This window comes from Poecilia reticulata, linkage group LG12 (assembly GCF_000633615.1).
Source record: "Poecilia reticulata strain Guanapo linkage group LG12, Guppy_female_1.0+MT, whole genome shotgun sequence".
NCBI classification, from domain to species: Eukaryota; Metazoa; Chordata; class Actinopteri; order Cyprinodontiformes; family Poeciliidae; genus Poecilia; species Poecilia reticulata.
Window position 1 is genome coordinate 23,766,109 of NC_024342.1, and position 21,209 is coordinate 23,787,317.

At 38.8% G+C, this 21,209-nt stretch overlaps 1 protein-coding gene across 1 annotated transcript in view; it reads right to left on the reverse strand.

Moving 5' to 3' along the window:
• The window catches only part of rxraa (retinoid X receptor, alpha a), a 109,338-nt gene that overhangs the window by 68,097 nt on the left and 20,032 nt on the right, over positions 1–21,209 (reverse strand). The window contains exon 2 of the mRNA XM_017307673.1: positions 9,257–9,370. Coding sequence (XP_017163162.1) covers positions 9,257–9,370 — 114 coding nt within the window. The remainder of the gene's footprint in view (positions 1–9,256; positions 9,371–21,209) is intronic.

Below are 21,209 nucleotides of genomic sequence, written 5' to 3' on the forward strand. Positions count from 1 at the left end.
AGTTATGTAAAAAAAAAACAGAGGAAGGTTGAAACAGCCTTGGATTCTTGTCTTATTTATTTATTTTTTTACAGCTAACTGAGGCTGAATATTTTGAGCAGAACAACAGGAAATGCTTGTTTTATAAAAAAAAAAAGATTTACTGGACAAATAAATTATGAAAAATGATCTCTTCCTTGGGCTTGACCTTGTCTAAATATCTGGCCCTGCTGTTGTTTTAACACCAGATTCACATTCCATTCTTTTCTTTCAATCATCTCAGCAAACAAAGAAGACACAAAAGAGGAACCATAATGAATTGGAAGTTCTCAGAATCTGGACATGCTTCGCATTATTTCATTTTGAGAAAACATTTTAGTGAAATGCATTTCCAGTATTTATCCCAACCTTCAGCAAATTAATCTGCACACAGAGCATTCGAGTCGCTTGCACAGAGCCATGCTTTCAACTCTTTCGCTTATCTGACTCCCATGCAGTCCTTTCACATCCTCCTGCTCCAGTGTTTACCAGTGTTTAGATGAGGCCAGTGTCCTTCAACACTTAGTCAGCTCCACTGATGTAAACATGGTGCTTAGCATCAGGTCCAAGTAGCCCAAAAGGGTGCAGTGACACGGCAGGCTGTTTCTGGCGTTTCCCATCATCTGGGCTGAAGAAGAGTCAGATACCTGGGTTGAGATCTATGTCCTCGTTTATATTCACGCCTTTGGTTAATTCCCCAGTACGGTCCAGCGGAGCCCAGCCAGCTTCCGTGTGATTTACATGCCGCACTATGTTAGGCAACACAAGGCCTGCAGAATGAAAACTTGCTTATTCATGTTTAATTAATGTTTATTTAAAAATGCAGAATTTCTTCTTTTTTTTCCCCCCCTCCATATTTTTCTTCACAAGTCTCACTCAAGGGATCGGGATAATCTGAAAACTCAGAGGGCCGCTGGAATCTGTGCAACAATGGCAACTCACCTCATCTGTGCAAACTGCCTGTGAGAGAATATATCACAGCCTAAAAATACCTGAAGATACAACAGCAGCAGTATTTAACACTGAGCTCTGTCTGAGTAAAGGTGAACTTAACAATAGATACGTTTCATTATGCTTATCTCATGACGGTTTAAATTTAAAAACAGCTGACTTCGCACTACTGAGGTCTACTCGCATCAACAGCGTCTGAAGAGCTTCGATCAAATCCCAACCCTTGTTTCTACCACAGAGGAGATGATGATGACTGAGAGGCAGCAGAGATGCGACTGCTTCCTGTGAGCCTCCACTTCCTGCCCTCTGTCCCTGGTTGCCTGCTCTTCTGCCTCTCCGCTGGGACTGAGCTGCAACAATGAGGTAGCATTTCACTGTGATGCCGCTGCTAGGGGATTAAAGGCTCAGAGAGTTATCAAAGGCTTAGTCGCTCTGATTTCCAGTGACCCGCCGTGGATGGCTGCCATAAGAGTGTACCAGCGCAGAGACCTCCACCTCTGCTGATGCGTCCCGGCTGCTGCGGTGGCAGCTGGCCTCCAGGGACGGTGTCACTTATGTAAATTGTCCCATTCGTGGACTGTCCCTAAGTTTTCCTACATGTTTCACAGAAGGCTTAAATGGAAAAATACAAGGGAGAAAACCAGAAATAGAGAATAAAGATTCAGAAAATACTCCTTGATTTATTTGAGACAATTCCATAGCATTCTGAATGTTTAGCCTGTGTGTGTAAAGTTTGTCTCCTTGTTTGATGCGGAAATGCATTCGGACAGCAGTGTGGATATTTTGCTACGACTAGTTTGCTTCCACTGATTTTTGTGTCCACAGCAGACACAAAATGTGAAGAACCATGAACGTGTACGTTTCTTCACCAAATAACTACAAAGCAGCAACAACTCTCAGTTGCTCCACCACTGTGTTCTTTTGGAGTGACTTAACATACCAATTGGACAACTTGGAACAACAAAATAAACATAGGACCTGTGGCTGCCAAGCACACCATTACTCCTCCATCACCGTGTTTGATTGTTGATGTGGGACATTTTGACCCAATATTCTGTGTGGATGTTCTTCTGTGGATTTATTCTGTGCTTTGTGGCATCGGCCCAAAGAACACTGCTTTAGAGTTGTTGTGCCGTCAAATTTCCTTTTAGAGAAAATAGGTTTTATGCTGGCAACCCTTCCAAAAGCAGAAACTCTTGTTCAGTCTTTTTGTTTGTCATGAACTTTAACATGTTATTTGAGGATGTAAAGATGTAGAAGGAGCTTTGTGGAGTTTTTTGACAGTCTAATCTTAGGTTAAATCTTCTTGACCACTGTTCTGTGTTTTCCACTTGATTTTTTTTTTTTTTGCACGCCCAATGGTTTATGATTGAACACTTTTTTTTTGTTTCCATTTCAACGTGTTACTTTCACCCAGTTTATAGTTATATGAAAACAAAATGGTGGTAAAAAAAAAAGACTAACCGAAAAGTAAGCAGCCAATTAAAAATGTTATCTTATCTGGACAAACTCCAGTTCGCTGTCTGAAAGTAAACTGCTCCGAAAGCCTCAGATTAGCACATTGCTGCTCGAGATAAGCGTCTCTAGTTGCACATTAAAAATATCTCCTCTGTGTTGTGATGAATGGAGGCCAGCACAAGTAAACAGCAGCATGGTGTACTCCAGCATCTTTGGCTCCTGACCTAGCAGGAAGCAGCCTGGGAGAGCATGGACTCTGGCCAGCCAATTATAGCGCAGGGAGCACGGAACACGCTGAGGATAATGAGGCCCCTCTAAGTGACCCTCTTCACCTCTGCGGGACCCCGCGATGGGAAACATGAGGACCCACTTTAACCTGACGTCGGCCCCCTCCATTACCCGCTGAACTGCTCTCTTTAGCTTCCTTCACACTCTTTTCACCCCAACTGCTGGTTTTAAACCCTGCTGCGTGACCACAAGGTCTACAAAACACATGCTGCTTCGCTCGGGAGGCCCACCGCATGGCTTATTGTTGCACTGCTGATCCTAAAAAGCTACACAGGAAAAAAAAAAAAAAGCTAAAAGAATTGGGGACATAAACATACATTAAGGGCAAAAGCTGGAGCTGTGTCACTTCTCTTGTATGCTGTTTAATCTGGCGAGGAAAAGAATGGGTTCTTGCCAGGCACTGATGATGCCCGGATTTGTAAGGCACTGGAATCCAGTAACTTAAATATATTATACCCCACAAATTTCTGCACATTTTATTGGGATTTAATGTGACAGGCGTTAGCCTAATTGTAGATTGGAAGAAAAATGTTACATAGGTTTCATGATTTGTATCCCTATACAAATCTGAAAATCCACCTTTCACCGCAATTACAGCAGCAAATCTTTTGGGGTAGATTGTTACTACAGTAGCTCTGCACATCTGAATTTTAAACTTTTTTATTGAACTACTTCACTCTAGCTCTGGATACATGTTTAGGGTTAACCTTCACCGCACTCTTTTGCTGCCTATTGCAAGATTTCATGCAGATTTGCCCTGTATTAATCCAACATGTATATCTCTTCTGCACGATTCAGCCAACACATTGTAAACCCAGAAGTAAATTTTTTATCTTATTAACCTGAGGACCTTCATCTACATCTTCTTCCTCGCGGTTCCTTGAGGCAAACGCCAGACAGAACTTAAAACTTTAATTCAACAATGATATTCTTTCCTTATTTATGGATAATAGAAATGATAGATGTTCTCTGAACAGAATTCCTACTGGTGGTTCTGAATTTTATTTCGGGATCATGGAGTACAATGACGCTGAAATTCAGAACTTTCTGACTTTTTATTCATTAAATCTAAATCTTTATTAGCAGCAGTACTGAGATGGGAGTGCTTATTTGCTGTGGGTGTAATAGAGGCATCAGCAGAGAGTGAAAATGGACCGCACTGGTAAATGCTGTCAGATTACTGCAGAACTGTTCGATAGTCTTCAGATTCACATCTAAGTTTCACTCCAACCCCCTTCTCTCTGCAGGCATGATTGGTCCTGTCATTTGGACCCTCCAAACACGGACCATATGTGAGCTCAGCCCTGGCAATCAGGCTGCATTGTGGAGCAGGCGGCTGAGTTCATCAGGAAAAAATTAGCCCGCCGCTCTGCAAGCCTTGCTCCTATTGGCCAGTCACGTGGCCCGCTCTGTTTGAGGGCACCCCAGACATTCCTGCGGATAATCTTTTCCATTCCTCCGCTCAGCTCGGTGAGGACAGACCAAATCACAGCACAAGGCCTGCATTGTGAAGGCCCTGTTTTCAATGCCGTCTCTTTCTTTTTTACGCTTTTCCCCCTGCCTCACCTCATACACCACAATTCCCAAAAAGAAAAAAAAAAGAGTTAAAACAGCATTTTCCATCATAACTTATTTTTCTCATTAAAAAAGAGAAATAAAAAAAAACATGATAAAAAGTTGCCCTCTTTTTGAAACAATCCAGAGGAAAAGCTACCAAAGCAACGTTTCTCACGATCCTTTTCCAGCAATAACTTGTTATTTGGGTGAGGGGCGGGAGGAGAACAATGTAAAAACCGCTGAAACCGGAGCCCGGCCACATCAGTGCGCTGCCTGGAGTTCAGCAGATCGCGGATGAAAACGGTTCCCCCCGTTGAGGTTCGCTTCAGTTCCCAGAAAACCTCCTGCTTGGTCACCACTACACGCCTCACAGCTCCCACAGCAGCTTGTCATTGTGGGTGCAGGCAGAGGTTGGAGGACAATCACACAATCTGGGGACACTGGTGGATTTATAGCAACACTTTCCATAATTAGACCCACGATTATTACAGACTATAAAGTTTAGAGAGGCTGTCCACTCACTAAACCAAACAATTGCTTTTCTTTTCTTTTTTCTTCACTTGGCTGCCGAACATACCACCGGATTACTTCAACATCTCATGCAGAACAAAAGCAACAAGGCTGTGATAATAAATTTTGTCAACCCTGAAAGTGCTCTCCTCTTCATTTGCCTCTGAGACAGACAAAATAACYCAATCTGACTCGAAACCTAAACTCTTAAAACATCCCAAAACCTTTGACATACTTCGGCAAGACTATACACTTCTAAACCAGATGGTCTGGATTGTTCTGGAAACACATTCGCCCTCACCACAAGCTGTGACAGTAAAATATGTTGCAATCAATCAAGATAACTGTGTAAAATGCACAAAGATGGGGGCGAGGTTGGTGGAATAACTGTGCGCCTCATCATGCTGAAACTTGTATTCATCTGAAGAGAGGGGGTTTAATTTTACCTAAGATTTAAAAAATAAACAAAAAAAAACTACATCTTCCACTGGGGTACACAAATATATTTAAATCATGTCTTTCTTAAAACTTAAAAAAGGAAAGTAAAATTAGGTAAATAAATAAATAACTGTCTTCAGGGATTGCTGCAGCAGATGGGAGCTGAGTCGCAGCTGAAGGCATATTTATTTTTTTGCTAGCGCTGCGTCTCGTCATGAATAGCAAAGATAGTCTGCTGTAAATTTCTCCCGCAAAACTTTATGCAAGGAGGGGGTGTCAACTTTCAAAAGGTACGCTGTCATGGGAAAAGGAAAGTTTTCACAACTGCGAATGCGGTCATGGAGAAAACTTAGAATAATCCAAGACCGGGGAGCCAGTAGAGCACCTTGAGCATCAATCACTTTCAGAAGCCGTAGAAGAAGTTTGACCGATTCTTCTGCGCAATGTAGGTTCAGTTCTCTGGGGTTTGGGAGGATTCACTTATGCCTTATGTTGATTACATTTCAATCAAGTTCAAAATAATACAGGAGCGTCATTTTGTGTGTGGATCTACCTTTTGTCTGAACTTTGTATCCCCCTGATTCTTTTACTTTCAGTAATTCTGTTGTATGTTTGCAGCTGTATTTAGAAAAAGTTTGCAGCTGATGACACACTTTGGGCCAAAACTCAGTTGTTAAACATATGACCTTACATTTGGCACCAGAAGACTTTGGTATACAGATGAATTAAAGTTTGTACCAATGACTGCATTATGTCAAGCCCAAGCCCAAATCATTACTCTTCTACCACAGCGCTTGACAGCTGGAGTAWGTCGATATGATTTTCTCCAGTCGTGGACTTCCTTGACTTTTAAGGCACTTAATGACTTTGTATCTGTGAACAGTGCTATATAAACACAGTCCTGCTGCCATATTCTCTTCAGAAACGATGTCTTCTCCTTCAACCCTTCCAAATCAGCCATATGTGTTCATCTTCTTCTATTTGTCTTGTCAAAAACTTGAACATTCAATATGCACAGAGGGGCTTGTGGGGCCTAAAACTGCATCGCACGATCTGACACAGAGGTGAATTTACTCTGACGTCTATTCTTAGGAAGAATGAGCCATTCTTACAGGTCTGCCATTTCCTATACAGGAAGCAGAGCCACGTCAGAGTACCACAGCAGAAATGAATCTCAACCTGCCCGACACCATCTGGGTGGGAGGGCGGTAAATGTATCTCACTGACTGAATATGCTCAACGTCACGGTTTCTGTCATCTAATTGTCCATATTTTATTAAATTTGAATCTAACAGCAAAAATAAGTATCTTTGTTTGGATGCTAAACTTAGCTTCCATGTTGAATCAGACTCAATGGCTGAAAAGGAAAATTGTTGACATTTTTTAAATGAATTTCAAATAAATTACAGCTACGCATTTTCAGCACAATAAAACTCTTGGCTTATTGCTGCGATGGCCTGATTTCAATAAAATTAAAGTGGCTGTAATTCACTTCCTTGTCTTGTTCCCCAAAGCAGCAACGGTCTGAGCATCAGTGGACAGATATTACAAAAACAGTGATGCTGTGAATTATGAAAAGCAATTAAGAAATAGTCTTGAGGGAAGTTAAGTTCTGGGGGACAATTGTTTCAAATTAAAAGCAGAACTTTGAAATGTTTTGAATTTGAGAAAAAATATTTTATGTTCAAATATGATGGGCTTAAATTGCCGTCTAGGAAGCATCAGTGGCTCATCTCAGGTTATTGCTGATATATTTCCTTCTTGTCATTGTGCTACCAGGATCTTGCATGTTCCAGGTGGACAAACTACTAAATTTCCTGCCTTTTAAAAAGTGCCATACTGAATGTAATTATTTAATCAAGCCCATTTGATTGGTAGAACCTGGCTGCTAGTTTCTCTCCAAAAATCTCTGGAAGGTATGTATGTAGATATTTTACAAAGACAAGAAAATACAGCATTTTTTTCCCCCAGCAAACAAACTTTTACTCCAAACATCAAATGTATTATGATAAAAACCACAAGAAGCCAAAGAAATGTCATCCGGATTTGATCAGTGTAATTACATAAGTAGTTTAGAGATTATTCTCTGCTCTAAAAAAATGATCAGCTGTCACACAGAATGATTTTTAATTTGCAAAGACCTGCAGGCAGTTTTGATCTATACTTATCAAACTCAAATGGAACTTATTAAGCTGTTTTTACACGCAGAGAATAATTGTGTGTCTGCATTCTTCAAAAGACAAAAGATTTGTTTACTAGTAAGCACTTGCAACCCATGAAGAAATTAAAAAAATGAAGAAAACTGGTCCAGTTATGCCAATAAGAGGGCTCTTAAAACACAGTAGGAAATAACTAGGCAAGATCAAAGTGTTTTATGTTTCTGGAAAACAGCAAAATACAACACAGTCATCAATTCAGACATTATAAAAAATATGAACCAAAGAAAATGCTAAAATTACAAAAATAAGCTGATTTCTGGGGATTTATAAGAAATGATTTGCTTCAGTGCAATGAAGAAGTATTTACAACTACAAATATTTCTCAGACAACACAAAGTAATGAATAGTTAGTAAATTGAAGGAAACTGGTGTATGTTTCTAAAATTAGTGTTTTGTATTCAACACGCCGCAGTCAACAGTTCGGAAAGCCAACTTTTGCTGCATACGGTCTACCACTTTTGCACAACTACAAACTGAAGCTTTGGCCCAAACAAATATAGCGCAAGATCAGTTAGACAGGAGGGAGATGATCTATGAAAAATCAGTTTTCAACTCTTGCACAGGTTCTAATTTGACTTTGCTCTGAAGTTTATTTAATCTGTTATTAGTTTTAACATTCGGGATGTGATCAGAATAATATTCCACCACATATGCAGTAAAACTTGACAAGATCAACTTCATTTACACGTTTGCAGGATTCTCATGGCCTTCCTTTAAAAATATCTTTCTTCCTCTTAATCGTAAAGCATTTTTGTGGATTTGACAATAATTACCATGAAGACAATTTACAGCTTTTGAGTTTAGTTACACGTAGAGACATAAAAGTAAAGAGGACTATGTCCCTACTTCAGGATATGTTATTTGTACAATATTCTGAATACATTCATTTTCCAATTCCCAGCAATAAACTGTGTTGATCTACCACATAAAGTCCCAGTAAACTATGCTGAAGTTTGGGGTTGTATGCAACTAAATATGGAAAAGTTCAAGGGGCATGATTACTTTTGCAAAGCCGGGGAAACCAAAGTTCATGGATAAAAAAAAAAAAAAGAAAAAACATATAATCAAATGTTCCAACAGAGCTTTTTACAAGTTGAAGTGGCTTTATCCGGCCGTAGAAGTCATGCCTTCCTCACATGATGGCCGGCGCAGCCAGCCTCAGCACCGATGCTGCAGATAGAGCCAGCCTCAGGGAAGGAATATATCAGCATTAACAAGATGTTCCGCATAGCTTGGACCCCTATTCATTAGCTTTACACCAGAAAGAGCTCAGCTCAGGCGGGCCAAAGTGCTAGAAAGGAAGTGAGCGAACTCAAAACACCTCTATTACCTTGTCCATCAGTTCTCAGCACGCAAAAGCAGGATTAATCATAAAAACAGACTGAGCGCTGCATTTGAGCGACGCCCACAGTGACACCTCTGACCGGAGGCAGCGGCGTGTGCATGAGTGTTTTTGCAGCAACAAGCAACAGTTTCCACCACATGAAAGCACCAGCAACGAGTAAGAAACATGGAATATGGAATTTTGTTGCAAACTTTCCGAATCATAAGCAAGTTATTCTTGACTTAACGCAGAACTGGACACAGCAAAATATTTTATGAAAGCAGAAAGACGAGAAGAAATTGCACTTTTGAATATTAGACAGTGTTGTATACGGCATGTTAGGACATCATGTGCACTTTAATATGGCAAAGGAATAAAATAAAATCCTTGTGTCTGACATTTTGCTTCCTCAAATATCAAATAGAGGAAAAAAAGAACGCATATGAGACGAATTTGAAACAACAGACAGCAACAGCTTTGTTTCCACGGTTACCTGAGGATAGGCGACGCTGATGGAGGGGACAAACACCGCTGAAACATGAACACACCTCAGACGAACGACCTCGTTGCATGGGGGGAGCCAATGAGCACTGGGGCTTCAAAAACCCTGCAACACATGAAAGGAGAATGCATTAGGAATTTATAAATAAGGACTAACATTTGATAGACAAATTAAAAAGAGACAGTATTTTTTTTAAAAGTTCAGTGGAAGAAAGAAAAGCGCAATAGGAAATATTCTACAATTAACTTGTCTGTGATGATTTGGCGAGCTATGTCATCTGCTTCTAGCAGTCCACTCTTTTATTAAGCCCAATTTCAGAAAGTGCAAATTTTACATTTTCTTCAAGCTCCACTGTGAAAAGAAACATTTTGGAAACTGACTTCATTTTCTCAACAGTGTAAATACCTGGTATCACTGTATCTGACTGACCACTGCTCAGGAGGTTGGCTTTTGAGAGTGTTGTGTGAAAGTACCATATTTCCTGGACTATAGAGCGCACCTCACTATAAACCGCACAAAGTTTTTCTTTTAAAAAAAAAAAACTGGAAACGTACATATATAAGCTGCACTGGTCTATAAGCCGCTGGTATATCCGCTGCTCTGGGTTTTCCAACTTAATAAATCTGCTATTATGGACGCAGCCCTGCGTCTCCAACCATGGATTCGTTCACGCCGAGCTTACGTGCAGCGGCTATTGATCTGTACTGCCAGATTAATAGCCTTCAACTTAAAAGCGGCATCATATGAACTTCTTCGTGTTGTTACCATAATGAGGGGGTATGAGTTTGAAAACATTTCTCCGTCGTGCCTGCTGCTAGCATGTGCTTGCTCTAAATGAAAATTAGCACTTTCCAATTTTGACTTCCAAGGATTCACTTCCTGCTAAAGCGCCCCCTAGTGGTTGAAGAAAAGTCCACAGAAAAGCCACCCCGGGCTATACGTCGCATGATTAAAAGTGTGTGGGGAAAAAGTAGCGGTTTATAGTCCAAAAAATACAGTATATAAATAGAAAATTCTGTTAAAGTAAGAGTATGGTTTAAAAAAAAAAAAAAGAGGCTGTGAGCAACGGGTATAAGTTGAGAGGATTGAGAAACAAACTTCAATCCAAAGCTTTAGGGAGATTCACAAGCTGGAGGCACTGCTTCAAGATCTACCAAACTCACAATTCTCTCACCTGAACCAGAGACAACATCTGAAGCGTCTCATATACAGCTGAAGCCAGATTTATTCATACCCCTGGCAGATTTTTTAATTTAAGAAACATGTTTTTTCCGACTGTAATAATAAGGTAATAATGTTTTGGAGTGGAACTTCATTCTAATAGAGAATCTGAGTAAGAAGTTAAAGATTGAGGTCTTCTGACCTCAAAAACTTGAAGCTGATCAATACACAGAAAATGATCAAAAATACCAATGGAAACATGCAAAAGCTGCACAGCAATAAGAGAAGTAAAATATTATTATTATGCCAGTAGAGTAAAAGTCATTTCCAGCATGCCAATTTTTTTTTTACAAAATGTAAAGATGTAAAATTTCTATAGAGTATTTCATTTAAATAAAACATACTTTTTTAAATTGATACTCATTGTACAATTTTTTGAGAGCTGTCTACTAAAAACATTGATGAAAATAATGAATCTAAATCTGCCTGGCTTATAAATATTCGATTATAAGCATGTATCTAAATGAACGCTGTGTAATTCCCCTCATCACAATATCGTGTAGAAGCCTTTTGTTAAAATAAAATGAGACAGTAATGTAAAGCACCTCGGCAGAACAGTGAAATCCATTTCATAAACCTCAATCCATATGCATTATGCAAGCCAGAGAATAATAAAAAGTGATAAATACAATTCAAAGACATTACAGAACTGTCTGCTTCATTTCATCACATTTAGCTCCATGTAACATGTTTTTAATGGGAAGATAGGACACGCAACAGACGCGACATGAGAGTTTAAATTGAAATATTGGAATGAATTAACTTTTCAATTATATCCCAATAAATTGGGGTTGCAATTTATTAGAATATACAGCTGGACTTCGCCACGTCGTTCATCTGCATCTGGATCAAAACTACTGAGCAGTGTAGGGAACCAACGGGATGATAATTAATGGCGGAGCGATGGAAGGCAAAAGGCAGTTGGGTACCGCTATGAGTTATGCTGCTCTGCGTGGGCAAAATGCCACAATAGAGGATGCCTAGAGGGGCTGGACCAGGCCGTCTTACTGTCTGTCTCTGGGGTCGCGGGGGTCACTCTCAATGGGATGGTCATTATCTGGCACAATGAGGCAACTGTGGAGGCTGCAGCCCCCTCCAGCCAAGCACTCACCGGTCATTTGCATCATTCGGCAAAAAAAAAAAAGAGGGAACAAACAAACAAACTAAAAGAGACCCTTTTTTGTCTTTTGTCAATTGTTCTTTATTTTTTTACTGTAAACCTGCCAGTGGACTACAAAAGAAATGTAGCCCTTGTGGCTAAATCTGGCATATTTACATGCCTCTCTACAGCAAAACAACATCAAAAAAGAAGATAATGCAACAGTGTTTTGGAACCAAAAGGACCAAAAAAACATGTCAGAAATGAGATTCTGTGTTCCCTACTTGATGATTCCTTAAACAAACTTTAAGTGACATATGAGAGGCATTTCGCTGACTGACGCTGTAGCTTCTAGCAAAGCCTGAGATTTATTCGTGCACTTTGAGACGCTCCGTTTTTATTGACTCGAGGGGATCACGAGGCAGCGACAAACTTATGAAAATTCTAACGTTATTCATTTTCTTCTGAAGACCTTTGGATGTTCAGCAAACATCAGTGGAGGAAGCCGCCCTCCCGCTGCCTCTTCCCTCCCGCGTCACTCTGTTCGGAGCCCAATAAAGCTCCTTTATTTCCAGCATGAAAAACATGTCACTCCAGATGAGCTCAGAGAGTGACATTTAAAACAGGAAAAGGGATATTGAATTAGTTCCCCATCATAAGCTGTCTTGGATGCTGATATATTTTTTTTTTCATGTTTTTGGTGGGTGCGCGTGTGAAGTTATGCAGATGTGTGACCAGGGGAGATTTTCTGTCTGATGCTTTTCTCTCAAATTAAACTAAAGATGAAGAGGGACTTCAAAATATTGCACAAATGATTTTTATCAGATCATTTATCTTGTTGTGTACAAAGCACACGATTGTTATCAGATGTTGGTAAATATTAAAAACAAAAGAATTGTCTTTCAAACACAGTTTTATGGGTGTCGCTGAGAACAATGGCAACGGGAAGAGCCAAAACTGTGACAGTTCATCTTAATAAATATGCACAATAACTTTAGAGCCTGGCCTGGGTTTCAAATACTCAAACAATTGGAATTAAGTTCAGAGGACGATGTAATAATACATCCAGTTCCCAAACCAAAGCAGGACAAGATTCTAACTATATTTTTTAGGGAAAATATATTTTTTTCTTTCCATTAACTGGGTTTCAAAGGATTGCAGTCAGTGTAGAATAATTCAGTCTTGTCCGATTTCCTCAAGTACTGGAGTTTCTAAGCAAGTAAACTGAAAAATACTTTATTTTTCCCAAAGGGAAACTAAATGTTCCAATTTGTATCCTTCAAAGAGTTGCTGAAGATGCTGATGGATGACTGTGGGCAAATCTTCTGTAGCAGTCTGTATCACAGCGGTTCTGAAGAAGCTTCTGACTAAAGTAACTCTGTTGTTGTAAAACATTCATTTCATGAGGAATCCTTCTTTGCTCCAAAGTCCCAGAACAGAACCAGTCTTCTTCATCTCTTTGCTTAGCTTTTTAAAGTCTGGAATGGTTTATTGATCATCCAGTAAATACAGATCCAGAAAGAAAATATTTTAAAAAAAAGTCTAACATACACAAAAGTGGTAAAGACCTAAATAGTGCTCTACAAATAAAAAACTAATTAGACTGTACACGTGCTTTCTTCCCAGGCTTTTGAGACAAAGAGTCTTTCAGAGTTATAACCGGAAAGTATTCTTCCATACCATGAGTCCAAGGGTAGCAGAAATGCCGTTTAAGAGTGAGTTAGAGTAGGGGGGAAAAAAGGTTTAATTTACTTAACCACATTTTCTCCATCTGAGCCAAAAGCATCAACTTTTAAAGGGACAGAGTACAAACCGTTTTGTATAAAGAGGTTGAAGGGCAAACAGTGACACATGCTCCAAGTTCTGAGCAATGTCACTGAACATTAAGGCATTAGCATATGAGCCAAGCCTCCCGAGTCAAGCTGCACTTTTCCAAAATCAGGAGTAAATTAAGGAGACAGCAACTACCCCCCCCACCACCAAAAAAACTAACATAAAAGCCCCACACTCCAAGCCATCCACTGGAAAAATGTTCCCACGAGACAGAGTTATGTTATAGTATGAAGTTGGATTTTTACCTAAAGCTGAGAGGGAGCAGAGGAAAGTGGGACAAATTAGTTTTAGACAGAACATGATCTCAGCATCTAAAAAAAAATAATAAATAGAAACTTTATCCTTTGCTATTTTCAATGTAAACACACATCTCTGACTTAGATGAAAATTTTGTCAGTTGCTAATGATTCATTACTTGACTTAAAAAACAGCCGATTCCAAGAAATATAATTACGAAGCTAATAAAACATTCAGCAACGGTGATGGCTGAGAAAATATTTGGAAGACCGCAGATTTAGCAGGCACATATCCATCTTATTCTCTTGGCTGAACCCTGAATAATTTTTTTCAGTTGTTTTTACTTTTGTGGCCTCGAAGCAAATGATGAAAGCGGGCGGACGTGCTGCTGCAGGTTGAGGATCTGCCGCCGTGAGTGGTAAAGGTTGGTACACGTCTCGTCGTTAAATCCCAGGGTTCAAGCTGCATCGTTATGTCTTGGCTCGCATATCTGAGCAAGAATGTTTGATGTTGCGTTTCATTTCGAAACAGAAAGAAAGAGCAGAACTATTTAGATCCTTTCACCTTTTCACATTGTGTTCCTCAACGCAAATTTCAATGTATTTCAGTGCACATCTGTCAGTCTATCACAGGAATAACAATAAAATATAAGGGCGTTTGTGAGTGTTACGGGACAAAACTAATACTTTTGCAAGGAACTCTATCTGCATATGTTCAAAATTTTTGGCTGCTTTCCTGCATCAAACAGCCAAACTCCATTTTCTTTAAGAGAGATCATAGACATTCAGGGCAATGTAAACATGCTGGAGGTTTCCTCATTAAATTCGGGCTGCAGACAAAATCACAAATAGCATACACAGTCTGGTGTTAATGAAGGAGAGCCTAAAAGATGCTCTGCTAATGAAACTGGGGTTTTTATTGATAGACTTGCTTGTAAAACAGAGCCTTAATGACAAGGTTCTAATTAAACATAGATGTGTAAATTTACCACAGCAACAAAACCAGAAGATGAGAGCAGAAGTGAACCATGCAGGTTCACTTTGAAAAATCCAACAAAATTAAATCACAATTTAAATTTCTGGTAAGTGTTCGTTTTCCCTACTGCCCCGGTGATCAAGCCCAAGGTCAAAGTTCATCAGGGACCTCACGGCATCTCCAAGGTGTAATAAAAAATAGTTTCCCTCATGGGAAACCAGGTTGTAAGACATTTGTAAAGTGCACAGAGGGATGGACTAGCAGCGGCCATTAATTGCTATACTTAACCATTGTGAATGCCATTCACCTTCAGCCATTTTCTAAAGTAGGCCTCAAAGGTCCACATGAGGAAAAGGAAACCATAAAAGATCCATCCCCACTCACACACCCATCCAGCAGTTTCCATTGTCTGTCCTCCACAGCAACCTTGAAGACTGTTGTTGTTAAATCGAGTGTTTTCTCTGCATGTCTAAAATACTGTATCTATCATAGAGGATTTTATGTTTTATTAAAAAGAAATATTCCCGTTTGTGCAGAGCTTTTCAGCTTTGTTTATTTCAACTGAATATGAGGGAGTTTTAGATAAAGAAAAAAAAAAGTAATTATCGAATTGGACCTAGCCCTTGAAAAATCTTGTGCAAAAAGAAAGCACATTTTAGTTATTCAGTATTGATGACCCATCAAAGCCCTGCTAAGAACCTCAATCTGCCCCTAATTAATATACACCATTGTATGCATTTCTATCATCCATTTTAAAATTATTTCCATGCCTATATGCTGCTGATGCAACTCTATTTTATTTGCAGTTTTATCTTTGAAGCTAATCTGCACATCGTTTTCTAATCTAACACTAAACGTGCTGCATCCTGCTGTGATCCGCATTGCAAGCAGGAAAGGAATCTTTGACATTCCTGGGCATATTTGCTCCATCAGCACATATATCGTTCTTCCCTCATAAAACTCTAATTCATTATCAAGAAGATAAATCTACCTGTTAAGGTTTTATTTATCTCTTGTGGAGCAAATCTTGGGCAACAACAAAGCAAACCTTGATAACCTATCTTAATATATCATAATATGTATGTGTTGATCATTGTTTTATACAAAAAGAAAACATCCTCTGTGGATTTATGCTTGTGTGTAGTAATGGCAAAGACTGTTTATGTTTCCTAAAAGATTATCTACAGTGTGAGATTTTAAGAAAAGGGCTTGGTTTGAAATCTCGATACATTTGTAGCACATTTGAGATTTGAGTACAAGGGCTTGTAACTGAAAAAAAAAAAAAGAATCCGATACGACATTTTACACAGCGGTGTGGATTTCTTAGATGTACAATTTTCTCTGCCTTGAGGGCAACATCAGCTACTCGAGGGCTTTTTTAGTCCTAATGGAAGCATAAACAGACTCTGCAGAACCAGATGCCCAAAAAGACCTTGGCAGGAAGACAACATTTTCAGGTTCAGCCACAACAACCCAAACCTGTCTGCAAAACGTTCCTGAGCAAAATGACAATGATGCTGGCGCTTTGAGGCGTCCTCGCCTGAAAGAAGGACAAAGGTGACTAAAATCTGCAGACAGGCATCTGTTTCTTGAACGGTGCAGAACCGCCTGCTATTTAGGTCTAAAGCAGCAATAAAAAGTTAACTGGACAGTTTTACTGAATGACTTATTAAGCAACTCAAGTTTCTGTGAGACACAAAGCAAGGTACTTTGAAAGGAACAAGAGCACCTTTCTTTAACATTTCTGTCTGATTATGATAGGTGTGTATTATTTTACACAGGAGAGTAAACAGGTATACAATCCACAATGGCAAACCTTTACATTAAAGGTGGAACCTGTAAGCACTAGTTTTAAAACAATAAAAATGTTTAAGTTACCTGTGTTTGGTGTGTTAATATTTAAGGCAAATAATTCTAAGGCAATATATAAAACATTGTATGTGCGCTGAATGTAATTTTTTTTAAATTATTATTATTTCTGAAGTTGTGCAGTTTCTGGACAAAAAGTTAAATAGCTCTCCGGTTTTGAGCCCAATCAAAAGTTAGCAATTGAATGTCAATGGGAATTTCCTTTGCCAGATTAAAGTATTGAAACAGTTTTTTTAAAATTTTTTATTGTTTGTGTACTTCCAGCATTCATAAAAAGTTGTAAATCTTGGTTGGGGAGAAACTGCAACTGAAGTAAAATAACTAATTTTCTGGATTAAAAAAGTACAAATCTGAAGCAAACTTTATTAGTTTGCTTCAGATTAGTTTTAACTAAACAAAAACCATGAATTTCTGATAAAATAGTGATATTTGTTGTGGAGAAACCCACAGCTGAAGCATAAAGGTTTTCTTTTTGGCTCATTATTGGTTTTGGCCAATAAGTTGGATGTTTGAAAGGAGCAAAAGGCGATATATTATTCTTTTTTTTCTTATTTCCACATGTTTGATTATTAGATCCACGCTTTCACAATCTGTTAATATCTCAAAATGTCCCAGATAAGACTTGCTTCTGGTTTTGTTGTGACTTTTCACTTTTATCGGGTTTTTTTTAACTATCTCACACCAAAATGGAACCACAAAAAAAATTCAAAAGCAGAGGTGATATCTTCTGTCCTTTTCTAGGTGAACAAAGCTAACTCTTTCCAAGAGAGACACGTGATGTCGTTACATCATTTAATTTAACCTCAGTACTCTTTATTTATGATGTATGCTAATATTTTTTTAATCCTCAGCAGCACAGCATGTAAAAGTGCTATTTCTAATGGCCTACATCTAAGCTAATAAAAAGACAGCTTTGAAGCTTTCATTTAAAAGGAAAAAATACATATACAGTTTCAAACTGTAAGCATGTGCCATGTTATGAAGAATACTAATTATAATTCTGACATAACGGAACGGCAAAATTTCTCTTGCCGCTGTGGGTGTGAATAATCAACTCAACCACATGCAAAAAATCTCGTTTTCTACACCCACATTTATGCCAAAACCAAATTCTTGGCTCCCGCAGACACTCAGTGCACCTGCACAGATATCAGCCACTAAGTAGATTTAGAGTCAGCAACTGCATTCAGGGACTAGTTGGGGCTAAACGGCAGATGGATGCGCTTTGGCAGTGGGTTCCATTACAACCTGTCTCTCAATTTCACCTTTCCCAAAAAAAACGACGAACTGCCATCACCTTGTCTTTCTCTCTCTGGATTGCATAAAACATGAAACTTCAACGGTCGTTTGCAGAAATCACACCAAAGCCCCAGTTCCTGATTATTTATAACAGTCATTTGTCTCTCTTGCTGTGACATGATGAAGCCAGAGGCAGGCCAACGGTGAGCAGCCACAGACAGACACGGGGGAGGAAGAAAAACTGAAAGAGTATGGTAAATGAGGTTAAAGGGGAAGAAAAGAAAGGGGCCGGTTCAAAGCCTACTTCTGCATGTCAGAGCCTTTCTCCGGGGCAAATAGGAGAACAAGAGCCTCACTGCGGCCTGGCAGCCAGAGCTGCTCCTTGGGCAAATGACTGCTAATCAAATTTGTGTGATTTCTGGACTGCGAGGGTAAAAGAGGCTTCTTTCACCAAAGGGACAGAGACAAGAAACATTTAACAATCTACTATCCCTCTGCTGATCTTTGCAGTAGCTGTTCACATGACAGACTGTCTACCCACACCAACAGCCCTTGGCAAAGCACACACTGGCCTCTCTCAGCTGTGAAATATTACCACCAGAAAGGGAGAGATAAAACTTAGGTTTATGGGCTTCCTCAAACGGATCACGGGTGGATTTCGTCCACAGTTTTGCAACATTCACAAGCTGCGCAATGTTCCTGCGCCAAGTCAAATATGCAATGTTTTTCTGTTTGATGGACGGTTGTATTTCTGATGGAAGAAATTCGATCGAGTTGTTGCGTTATCAGAGAAGTTTAACTCTGCCAACCGAAGGTAAAAGAAAAACGTGGATTTCCAATACACAGASAAATGATGGTGAAGGGATATTTAAAAGGAAGCTCTGAGGCCCAAAGAGTTTGCGCGACCYGTGTCCCACTCACTGCCCGCCTGGGTCCCGGAGCACGCTTCCTGTTAGCCTGCTAAATTGACTACACACCCACGCTTCTACCTCCACAAAGTCCCCCCATTAACCTCGTCCTCCCACACTGGCAGAGCACAGCTTGTGTTCATGCACTGAGGATGTAAACATGAAAATTGCAAAGTGAAAAAACAAAGCGAAGGACCTGACCTGCCATCCATGTGTTTGATTTTGTTTTCTCTCTTATGAGCGTTACGCTCTAAAACATCTGCCCAGATCCAGACAGCTGAGTCTGATGAAAGCTCAAATTAAATTAGAATTATCACTTTGTGTCACAGATCTTTATGGAACCTCTGACTTACTTGAAATTAATCAATTTCAGCTACTGTGAAGTATATTTACATCAGGTTAAGAAAACCTGTTTTAAATAATTTCCTGAAGGATTTAATTTCTTAAAAAGCTGCAAAACACTTTATCAACAATCAACAGTGACATGTTCAGATATTATTAATGATATCTGAACATATTATTAATATCATTAATAATATCTGAATATATTGGTAATCAGCTGTAACTAGATTTTGGAAAATTACCTAAATTTTGCGGTTGTCAATGTAATTAAAGGTCRTTCYCAAAGTGCATACAAACTAATCCATGGCTGTTATAAAATGTCCACTCTGTTCTGTACTCAAACAAGTCAGACACAAAATCATTTGGAAATTTGTATGAACAAAAGAACCAAACTACATGAGGCACAAAAAGCTAAAGGAACAAAACGACCAGCATCTGGAAAATGAGAGAACTGGAGCAGGAGAAATTGCGAAAAAACAGTCTAGAAACAAGAGATTACAGTCAAACTATAATACATAGTGAGTTTCCAAAGTTTTGATTTTGAGGGAACTATACTGTCCATTAGTCATTTCCACTACAACGTGACTTTGGATCAGCCTGGCAATTATTGCATTGTGTTGTGTTGTCTTCTCTCTCTGAAATTACCCCTCTTCCATGTTTCTTTTTGTCTTTTTCGCTATATAAATGAACTGCACCRACTAGAATACAAAATACAACAAAAGATAACAAGAAAATGAAACAAAAAAAATCACATAATCACAAAAAAAATCATATTTGCCGTATATAATATATAATATATGTAACATGTTCAAACTGAGAATATYAGCRCAACTTTTCCATAAATTTYTTGAACTGAACTGAATTCACAAACTAGCCCAGGTTGTGTTCAAAMATTCAAAATCCAATTCAGACCCAATAAATCCATTCCAACAAAATCCAGACATTTAATCAGATTGGCATCCGATTAAATTAAAATGAAATCACAAAAATTGTATTCTTGAAAATAGAAATATAGCATGTTCTAGTCTCTTATGCTATATAAAAAAGAGCATAAGCACTACAAACAAAAAATAAAACACGACAAATAATGTATTATTAAAGTACATATGAGGTCATTTACATGAAAACTGGTATGTATTTAAGTGCACTCTTTGCCTAAAATGCATTTCTCAGTCAGAACCATTAAATATGAATGCAAGATTTTTTTTTTTTAAACCCAGCAATGCTGATTTCAACATGTTGATGGCAAAGCTCCATTAGGGAGTGAAGGAATCCAGGGGGGGAAAAAATATTGCTGTAATCCGGAGCAGGATTTCAAATCTACACTAAATTGATTGTGAGGCGTGAAGAAATGATTCAATATCATTCCTTCACAGGGAGCTAAGCAGAAGTTGTCAGGGATTACAGAGCAAAGGGAAGGGCTGGAAAGCACATTTTAGCTTCCAGAATAAATGGAGACGACGGCGCTCTCAATCTGACTAAATGTTTCAGCTTCAGCATCGCTGGCAGTGGCTTGAGACAGAACTGGCAAATGAGCTCACTCYTTTACTTTTATATTTTACAGTAGGATATCCAGAATAGGCTACTCCCGACTGTTATCAATATTTCTTCCGTTATAAACTACATCTATGGTGCAAAAGAAAAAGATTGGTTCTAATAATATKAAAGATTTTTAACTGATTTCCTAAACATCTCAATTTTGTCGATCTGGCACTAACGTACGTAAAGATTTATGAATTTATAGAGTCAACAGATATAGACATGAATAATTTAGCTGATGATATTGACTCTCAATAAACGTGACATATGAAGCAGTTTTGAAAAASCAAAACACTAATTAATCCTCTTGAGAACGTCCGAGAACGCTCTGGATTCCGACTATCTTTAGGTTTTCATGCAAGTTGCATGAAATTATAAAATACTTCCACAGGCTGAACTTAACTAAAACTTTTCGGTCAGCAGCAAAAATAATTGCTCCTAAATGGACTAAGCCTGCAAAACGTACTTGTGATAATAGACTGCTATTACATCCCATTATATTACTGTAGCTTAAAAATCTTGGAATAATTTTAGTAGAATCTGTTTTTTCTAACAAAAAAGAACATTAATGCTAAAATTATGAGACAGCCTAACCGCAAATGGTGAATAAAACCCATCTTGGTAAACATGCAGGAAAAAAAAAAAAAAAGCAGAATCCTCTGGTATTACTGAGAAACAGGGA